Raw genomic sequence first — 10885 nt, forward strand, 5'->3', positions numbered from 1 at the left:
CAGACTTTAATAGAAAACTGCCAATTGACCTATATAAAAACAATCCTTGCATTGTAGGTCATGTGTAGGTTTTAGTGACTGCACAAAAGATGGCTGCCCATGGCAGTTAAGATTGTAAATGCTTGTCATATATTATTTTTCTAAAAACATCCATGTGCTTTCCTTGTCCTAAAACTTGGTAAATTGGGCTAGTTATGTGCAGACTACTGTGTACCTGTAGCTATACAAGTGGGACACCTGTACACTTGTAACAGCTTCCATACTTGTGTATTTCCAAGCAGCTATTCATGTTGCCTTGCCAACTGTTTTAAGCATTGCAATCTCTGTAAAAAGGACAAATATTTGAAAACAGCTGAAGTGGAATTGCACCACACATTCTGTCATACACATCTGCAACATTTTTGTATGTTCATGTGAAGTCAGTTGCAAAGCTTTGCATTGATTTTTCAGTGTTGCTACATGTAAACTTTTCATAGCAGAGCATCTCGTGAGTCAAGTATTCCATATTAGCCTTAGAAGGTACTTTGGGCTAGTGTACACAGATGGCTCGCATTACGTTCCCTTTAACGGGAGATGCGAGCAGTTAAAGGCATATTTTTGGCAAAATTACGTATATTTTGTTCATTTGCTTTCACAAGTTTAGTTTCTCTACTACATACACACAAAAAAACTGAATATTGTCATTAAAGTTGAAGTAGGTTAAAATCGCTTTTAGAGAGCACAAAGTTGCTATTAAACACTAAAAAAAAGAGCTCATTGGCTAGAGTCTTCTGGAAATTGTCACCTGTCTTAGCTTTGTGTTTCACATGAGTTCACTAAAGCCGCATGCTCGAAATAGGTTCCCGAGCTCTAATGATGCAGTAATTGTTCTGAAAAACTTATCTTTGCTTCGATGATGATATGTGGGGTTTAACGTCCCAAAACCACCATATGATTATGACAATGATGATTATGACAATGATGAGAGACGCCGTAGTGGAGGGCTCCGGAAATTTCGACCACCTGGGGTTCTTTAACGTGCACCTAAATCTGAGCACACGGGCAGGGTGTGATGACCGAAAAGGCCGAATTGTAGAGGCTTGCTCGTCCTCGAACTCCCTTCCTGAGCCCTGTTGCATTTCACAATGCACCGTGTGGTACCGGCTAGGTGAGCTTGGACATAGCCTTGATGCACATATCTTTGCTTCATAGATGAGCTTTGACCTGTACCTTTAAAATGTGTTTTTCTTATCATTCATTATTAATACTTCTGATAGCAAGATCAGGATAAAATTTTGTCCACATATTCTTTAACATAGGAAAGGTGCAATTATCTCTCTTAAAATTTGATATTACCAGTATAATTACTATGAACCAAAAGCAAGCTATTAATGTGGGCTAATCACATCACAATTTTTCTTGTCCATCAAAATGTCTTTTGAACACTTTCTTGATAGCTATTTGTATTCTACAATTAATGCAGAGCAATTAATGGCTCAGAACTATTAAGGTTTAGTGGTGTAAAAAGCTTGTCCAAAACAAACTATACTTCACACATTATCACAGCACAAAGTAATAACTGTGCAACTTACTATAAAACTAATTACATATTTAAAATCATCAGTACCTGTATATATGTGTATATGTATATATATATATATATATATATATATATATATATATATATATATATATATATATATATATATATATATATATATATATATATATATATATATATATATATATCGGGTCCCACCAGTGAGTCAGAGATCGGCGGCAACGGCTTGCACTTCAAACTCCAGTGCCAAACCCACTCAACAACAGGGAGCCGAGGGACACAAGGAGCCATCCAGGGTCCCAGCAGTGACGACGTCGCCACTCCCACCAGCGAGGCCTTACAACACCAGGCGGACGAATGCGGCGAAGACCAAGGCGGCGGCTTCCAAATGACACGGGGAAACAAAAGGTACGGGCAGTCTTAAACACGCATGGTCCCACTCATTTCTATCGATTAGGAAAATCATTGAAAAGCGGGTGCAATACGAAAAACACGCAGAACAACTAAACAAATATCTATCTCACGAAATTGCACCTAAGGGTCTCCGCCTAGCCTGCAACCCCTCAATGTCTACACTAAGTGAAGCAGAAAGGGGGAAGTGGGAAAAAATATTACTAGAAGCGTCCTTGCAACTGACTCGGGTCATTGCGGACCATTGTGAGCGTAAGGCCGCCGAACACAGTGTCACGGAGGCCACGCAGAAATTGGTATCTAATCTCGGAGAGCATGAGGCAAGAGAACTGGAAAGATATGAACTAAAGAAGAGAGGCGAAATTTCAGTAGTAAAAGATAGAGAATTCAAGCGGGATTGCAGTAGCTCCACTGCTCTGCAACAGGAAAATAGGAATGAGGCCGTACAAGAACACCAGGGACCACCCGTACCTCAACCTAACTTTGAGGAGAAAAATGGGAACTCAGAACCACAGTGCAATCCTAATCAAAACATCCTTACTCTCGAATATGACGCTGACACTCCCGTGCCACGTGATAGCCAAGAGCAGCCGAAAACTTATGAGGAAAATGTACTCAATCTGTCAAACACAACACTCACACCCGCTCAGCTTCAACTTTTGTCGAGAGGCTTGACCTTTTGTCCATCATCCGGTAAATTCAATGAATTTGAACTGTACCAAGACCTCGATAACTTTGCGCGTAATCTCCGCCTCCGTGAATACTTTCATGATCGCAAGGACTGTACGAGCGAGAATAGAGTGATTGGTGGTGACGGATCATGGTGTCCGGGTGAGCAGAGGGACAAACACCTCGATATGTATATATCAGCAGTTCAAAAAGATATCATCAGAGCGTATGGAAAAAATCGGCCATTTCGAAACAACATATCAAAGTCAGAACGAAGGGCACTCGATGAACTACGAAAAAACACTGGAATTACTATCAAACCGGCTGATAAAGGAGGCTGCATAGTAATTCTAAATACGGCGGACTACTTAAAGGAAGGGGAACGACAGCTATCAGACACAAAATTCTACAAAGAACTTCCAACGGACCCGACTCCCGAATTTGAAAGGGAGATAAAAGTAACCCTAAACAATCTCCGCCGGGACGAGAAAATTACCGGCAAAATGTTAAAAGCAATGTTACCGGCCCACTCTGTTCCCGGTCGATTCTATTTACTCCCCAAAATACACAAGGCAGGTAATCCGGGACGTCCGATAGTCTCCAGTAACAGCACATCAACAGAAAATATATCAGAATTCATCAATTCCTTAATAAAAAACATCCCCCCAAATTTTCCCTATTACCTAAAGGACACAAACCACTTCATCTGCGAAACTTCAAGTCTCGACATCCCAGGCGACAGTTTTCTGGTGACCATGGACGTCTGCTCACTGTACACCAACATACCCCACCATGACGGAATAGCGGCTATGGTTTCTGAATATGTAAAATCTGACTCATCAACTAGTGTAAGTGGCGAGGTACTGTTTACACTTCTTGAACTTGTACTAAATTATAACCATTTTGAGTTCAACGGCAAGCATTTCCTTCAGGTCAGTGGCACTGCAATGGGCACGAAAATGGCCCCAAACTTCGCGAGCACCTTTATGGCTTCACTTGAAATCCCATTCCTTGAGGGACGCACCTTGAAACCTTTCTACTACAGAAGATACTTAGACGATATTTTTATGATATGGAACCATGATGAGGGAAGTCTTTTCCGCTTCATAGAGGATTTTAACAAATGCCACCCGTCAATAAAATTCACGCACAAAATTTCCAAAACTAGCATTAACTTTTTGGACGTTACTGTCACGGTCGAAAATGACCGCTTGTCAACAAACCTTTACAGAAAGCCTACAGACCGTCAAATGTACCTACATTTCAACAGCAGCCACCCAAAGCATTGCAAAACGGGTATTCCATATTCTCAGGCCTACCGGTACCGAAGAATATGCACCGATATGCGGGAATTTGACAGACACGCGGAACACCTAAAGCACTCCTTATTGAAACAAAATTATCCGGAAGACATTATTGACGATGCCATACTACGTGCTCGCAACGTGAACAGGAATGATATAATTAAGGGACCAAACAAAGTACCTAAAACGACTTCCCAAACGAACCTTGTACTAACTTACTCCTCATCAGCGCCACGAATCAACAACATACTTTCCCGCCATTTCAACATAATCAGGCAAAGCGAACGACTAACTTCTATTTTCGCGAAGCCACCTCACGTGGTGTACCGCCGGGATAAAAATCTGAAGGACATTCTTGTCAGGGCAAAAACAAACACCCCCAAAATTCAATCAGGGTGCCATCCCTGCGGAAAATCTCGATGCAAGGTATGCCCACAGATGCTCACAACACGTGAATCCAAAGCGAACTTCTCGGATTTCAAATTCTGCATAACTGAAAGCCTTAATTGTGACTCCAGTAACGTAATATACATGCTACATTGCAACATCTGCGGACAAGAATATATCGGCCAAACAGACACGCCATTTCGGCTGCGGTTCAATAATCACCGGTACCACGCCACTTCACTGCCGAAGCTACCTTTATCTAGACATCTGCGCCTGCCAAACCACAGTTTTAAAAATATTAGCGTAACTCTTTTGCAGTCCGGTTTTTCAAACAGACGCGAGCGCGAACAGCGTGAGGCATATTTTATTTTCAAATTTCGTACATTAGTAGCCGGTATAAATGAGGACCCCGGAAAACTCAACTGCCTCCGAGAAGTAAGCCAGGAGAAAATTGGTGACAAAGATTGATAGCTGGAGACCATGCTTTTTTCTGACTGACTCGTACGTGTACACTGTCCTCTTCTTTTTTTTTTTTTTTTTTTTTTTTTTTTTTTTTTTTTTTTACCTGTACGTACAAAGTGTTTACGTTCGCCTACCACTTCATGACCGTTGAAGGGAAACGGACGAAGATTAAAGGTAAATAGCCGACCGACCCATTAACGAGAAACCTTTCCTTTACACACACCGCCCGCCGCCCGCCGAACGACCAAACGACCAATTACGGGGAAACCCCTTTCTTTAGGCACGCCGTCCCGGACCCTCCCGGCACCGCGGCGACAATCTTGGGTGGCCCGACACACGCCAAGAACTGAACAGCACGTGATATGAACCATAGGTGGATGTAGACGGACAGTTGGATTCGTTCCCAGTGTCGACAGTGGTTCTTCCTGTTTTTTTACTTTCTTTCTTTTCTTTCTTTTTTCGTCTTTTCTCTCTCTCTTTTTTTTCCTTCTTCCAGTTCCCTCTCACTCTCGCAAACGTCTTTCAAGGCGAGAGGGACGCGGCAGCAAGGAAGTTCATGTCAGTATAACTCATCCCCTGATGAAGGGAGGTCCCCTCCCGAAACTGTTGGGAAATAAATATATTTATCCTTGTTGACAACGCTCCCGTTGTGATATATCCCATACCTATATATATATATATATATATATATATACACAGTAAAAAATTTCATTGCCCTAGGCTACAGATTAACAGATATTTTTTTTTATATCGCATCTCTTGCCTCCAACCATGCACATATCTGCCGAATATCTCCCTTTAAAATGCTGTGTTGTATACACATTGTGCTAGATTTGTATCTCATGTAATCCATTTTAGTCTTCATGGCACATGTAAGCTACAGTAACATTCCTGCAGTTCTTGCATATTGAAACGGGACAGTTAAGGATCAAGGACAGCACATTCTTTCATTTCTGCCACCTTCAGTTCGAACACATAATTTCAACTCTAAGGTACAGTTGAGACCTTTCAAAAGTGGTTATCTCAAGCGATTTCGTATACTAGTAGTGGGGGGTGGTGCCAGGATTATTTTGTATGGGAGGCGGCCACTATAAGAGAGTTCCTTCAGACGGGGCAGGGAGCTGGGGAACTTGGCCACTGTGTTATGACTATTTTCCCTTTGTTTTTTGGGGTGGGGGGGGGGGGGGGGGGCAGGCAAAAATTTTGGGAGAGCTCCAGCCCCCTCTCCCCGTGCCCACCCCTGGTACTGCCCATGCCAGTAGTTACTCAAAAGAATCCATGAGTACTACACATACATTTAAATTACTGTAACATAACCTACTGTTTTTGCTTCCAACCCACGGAGAAAAAAAACCAAAAAAAAAACTATGGAACAGTACTACGTTATAAATGCGGTACCCTAGATTTGGTGTAGGAAATTCTAGTATTCTACATTCTAAGTAGTGATAAAACTAAATTGCAGTATGTCATGTCCTCTCCCCCCCAAAGCCAGTCTTTCTATGGCATGGACTCCAGAAACTTAAACCAGGCCTGGTTCCTTGAATGCACACCCGAAGTTTGGCACCAGACGAGCATTTTGCCCCAAACACAATGCAGCCACAGATGCTGGAAATTGAACTTCATGTCTGGAAGCAAAACGTATGGCCACCAGGCTAGGACTGCGAGTAGCAACAGCGTACAGTTAGTCTCAAAGTAATGGAAGCTTTTAGCCCACTATTAACTTTAGCTTTTCACCATTGCCCCTTCAAAAGACGACACAAAAATGACATTGCCTGTACATACAGGTAGGTAGATTAAGTGCATAGCTGAATACTGCTGATAAATATGAACATTTGTATGAATATACATACAGCCTCAATGCGAAGGCTTTTCAAATGTCCTTCAAAAGAGGGTACTGAAAATATTAGCAGAGCGAAGATTCTTACATTCTCTCCTAACTTGGGCTAGTTAGCGACGCTCTTTTCTTTCACCTATTCTTTAATGGTTTGCGCCGTCTATTGTACATTCTCTTGAGTTTCTAAAGTTCTTAGCTCATTGACAACTTAGTACTGATATATTATAGCACAAAAGAAAACAAACATTGAACCACTCGGTCAGACAAAATGCAACTTGGAAGAAAAAAAACAATTCAAGCCCAAAACTGGTACCTTCTGGGAACTATTTTTAGGATTGCAGAATAAGTAGCAAACAGATGTATGGTTACAACAGACAGTGCAAGCAATAGCACAGGTGAAAGAAAGTACAAGCAACACCTTGTCTATGCTTTTACCTGCCCCATCTGTGCCATTACATATATAAACCATGTAGCCCAACGAAGCACCCTTGCACTAAAGGTGTTCATAACTGACATAATCGAGGAAAGAAGGTAATGCATAGTTACTGCATGGATCCTTGAGCTCGGTTTCAGTGGTTTACATTTCTTTGTTTTGCGGTCAAAATTAGCATGAGCAATAGGCCTGTGACATGTTAGTAAAGGGGGAAGGGAGAGAGAGTACCTGCAACATGGCATCAGAATACAGAAATGTTCAATACATGCACAACAGCCGCTAATGAGGCAAATAAGTTGTAATATTTACCAACACAGTTTCAGAAGATACACCATTAAAATATGCAGTGTCAACCATTCCATGGTGTGGAATAGTGCAAGCATTTAGCAAGCTCCTTGCCTGCAAAATACATACACCTTTCCATTAAGAATGCATATCCATTATCAGTACATTTATTGAAATAACACTTGAAGAGTAAATTTACATGACCATGCCAAAAGGTTAATACAAACACAGGACAGTAGCAGAGAAGTGTGTATGGCGGTGCTCAGTCATCGCTGAGGAGGTCTTCCTGCAGTTTATAATCTACATTTTCATCAAGTGCCAAGTTCTCAATATCACGCTCCAGCTCTTTTTCCAGTTGGTATAAGTCCACATATTCTTCATTGTGGCCGCCCTGCTCGTCCACATCTACATTGGCAGCAGCACTTCCCAGTGGCGGCTTTCCAGGGCACATGACAGGTTGCACTGGACTAGCTTCTCCAGCAGCAGGCACAGTGTACACAAATGTACCAGCCACTTGAGCTGCTTTCATCTCTTCTATGGGATTCCGGTCTTGATGGGGCACTATATTTGGAAATTCAGTAGCAGGCTTTCTGCCAGAAAGATGCTGCTGCTTCAAAAACTCTTCAGCCTTTATGGAATCCTGAAGCCCTGGGAAAAGGTTTTCGTAGTCCTCAGGATCTGCCAGAGCCTGAGCAGATTTCTCACTGACTTTAGCAAGCTCTTCTTTCCACAGTTTCACAGCACGTGATGTTTGGCTAGGAACATAGCATTTTGCAAAAAAGGCAGCTTCTGGATACCGTTTTGTGGCCAAGAGAACCTCAAATGCTTTTTCTGCATCGCCCAATAAGAACTTTGCAAGGAATGCAACATTGTTCTTGCCAACAGCCTCGGCACTGGTCGCTAGCTTTGAAATCATGTCTGCGTTGCTTGCAGATGTAGCCAAGAGAAGCAGGCCAGCAAAATCCATGGCATTGTGCAAACATTCTTGGGCAAGAGCAAAGTCACCATGTGCAAGGGCCAGTTCAGCAAGCTGTTTCCATTTTTGCTCACTTTGAGCTTCTACTGCTAGCTGGTGAGCAGTCTTAGTATCGCCTAGCTGCAAGCACAACTCAAACCTGTGCTCAGGGTCAGTGGAAACAGCCAGTGCCTGTGCCTTGAAGCCTTGTTTCTCCAAAAAATGAGCTACCCGAGTCCTTTGTTCCTTTGGAATTGTGGGAAGGACCTTGTCAGCAGTTTCGAAATCTCTACGCATGACTGCTGTTTGGTACTCCAGGACAGACAACAGCAAAGAGTAGGAAACCACATTGAGCTCCTTGTCACCTAAGAAAAGGCGACTTTCTTTTGCTATATAACCAAGCACATACATTGTGCGGTCCAGGTGGGCTATAGTAACTATCTCACCACCTACATAATAGTTGAGCCGGTTCACACTGTTTGTGTAGATGAAGCAGTCGCCTACCCACAGACCTGTCTTCACAGATTCTTGTACTTCACCAAGAACATCAAAGGCTTCTTCAATACCATCTTCTGTTACTCCTTCTTTTGCTTCATGGGCCTTGGTAACAGCGTCCTGGTCATACTTTAAAACATAGAAGGAATCTTCAGTGGCAATACTTACAAGCTCACCGTTCTCAGACCAGTACACATGCTTTGGTTGAATGTCAATGCGACGAACAAGTTCTAATGACTCCCAGTCATAGAATGCAAGTCCACTTACTGATTTGACACCCAACATAAAGCCACCGAAAATGCCCTCTGCACCAAACTCTGGCTTGAAGGCTTTGCGTTCCTTGAAGTTCTTGAAAATTTTTACAGTGGATCCATTCTCTCTCACAGCATATTCAGAAGAGTCTAGTGCCCAGACAAACTCTTGGGCAGATCCAAAACTTTTGTTGCGCAGTGCCATAGCTGTATAGATTATGTATTCGCCATCACCGCACACAACAACAAAGCGGCCATTCGGGTTGTGTGAGATGGTCTGCGGGTAAATCTCACAGCTACCCATGTCCTTGACCTGTAAGGGTAGTCTTTCTCCATCCTTGATCTCTGTGTCTGCCATGGCTTTCAGGTTAGCCTGCTGAATCTCTGAGTGCTTAGCCCAAATTATCTTGCCCGAATTGTCCATGGACATGGCAGGCTCTTCCCGTCCCAGCTTGATGATGATGCTTCCTTCGTCATAACCCAGTGACATATTGTTCGAGCCTTGAAGAGAGCAGATGGTCCACACACGCTCCAAGCCGTAGTTGAGTGTGCTCTCAAGCCGGTAGGTGTTGGCATGCCAAATGCGCACTGTTCCATCTTCAGAGCCGGACATAATGATGGGAAGTTCAGGGTGAAAGCACACAGCGGTGATATTCTGTGCATGACCCTCGAGAGTTTGCACACATGTCTTATTCTGGTAGTCCCAGATCTTGACAAGGCGGTCGTCGGCCCCCGAGATGAGGTACGGTTTGTCACCTCCGTGGTAGTAGTCCACGCAGTTCACCCCTTTTTCGTGCCCTTCGAGGGTGAAATTGGGCGTCACGGAGCCGAGCTGCCACACTTTGACTGTTCGGTCCAAAGATGCGCTTGCAAAAGTGTTGTTATCCTTCGGGTTGATGACAATTTGCATGACGTAATGGGTGTGACCTTCGAACACCTGAGTGCACGCCCATTGTTTCTCCCAGTTCCAAAGCTTAATTAGCATATCGTCACTAGACGTTAGAATGAAGGGCTGGGTTGGGTGGACGACGATGGAACGGATGTAGTCGGAATGAGCCTCGAACATGTGCACCCGTTCCAAAGTATTGTAGTTGAACACTCGCACTTGCATATCATCAGAGCCAGTGATGGCCCAGTTTTTTCGAGGAACAAACTTCGCAGCTCTAACTGGTAGGTCACAAACTTCAAAAGTTTTGACAAGCTGCTGGCTTTCGCAGTTCCAAACATGAACATTACCGTTGTAGAGGCTCGCTAGCATCCATGGCTCGGTTGGGTGCAGGTCGACGCATTTTACGCGATCAGACCTAGCCAAAAGCTTTCTCTTGACGTCTAACTTGAGAGGCATCTTGGACGCGGCTTTAGACAAACAACATAGAAACGTCAAAAACCGTACGTCTACTCCCTTCGGTGTTACGTGGCACCGAAAGCTGCTTCGGCGGATGCCTGATGTGGCCTAGACTTCCCAAACACCTCACTTTGTGTTCAGGCACATAGATGACGCTGCTATATAATAAAATGCGCAACTTCAAACATTTTTTTTTTCGGTTTTATAACGCAAACACGTGTAATAGTTATTTTGTTTTGATTTATTTTTATTTTTAATAATTTTAATAATTGCGTTAATATCAAAAACAAACCTAAAGTTGTTTTTGTCAATGCTTTACAAATAGTAAATATAGGGTGTGTTCCCATGGAGAAATTTTTTCTTCCTTCATGGCATAGAGTTTTATACAAGGTATTATTATATGAAACTTTATTACAGTGTACTAGAGAGGGCAGTGAAGCGAGCGGAGAGAGTGACCCATAGGACCGGTTGACGCCGCCGCTGGCGAACGAAGCGGCGGCGCTGTAGTCGTCCA

The 10885-nt window shown here is 43.2% G+C and overlaps 1 protein-coding gene across 1 annotated transcript; it reads right to left on the bottom strand.

The window, feature by feature from the left end:
* Positions 1-7476: 7476 nt before the first annotated feature.
* beta'COP (coatomer subunit beta') lies at positions 7477-10491 on the bottom strand. Its single transcript, XM_037427740.2, has one exon. The coding sequence runs from the start codon at positions 10369-10371 to the stop codon at positions 7588-7590; it is 2784 nt and encodes a 927-aa protein (XP_037283637.2). The 5' UTR covers positions 10372-10491; the 3' UTR covers positions 7477-7587.
* Between the last annotated feature and the right edge of the window lie 394 nt (positions 10492-10885).

The sequence above is a fragment of the Rhipicephalus microplus genome, chromosome X (assembly GCF_043290135.1).
Source record: "Rhipicephalus microplus isolate Deutch F79 chromosome X, USDA_Rmic, whole genome shotgun sequence".
Lineage (NCBI taxonomy): Eukaryota > Metazoa > Arthropoda > Arachnida > Ixodida > Ixodidae > Rhipicephalus > Rhipicephalus microplus.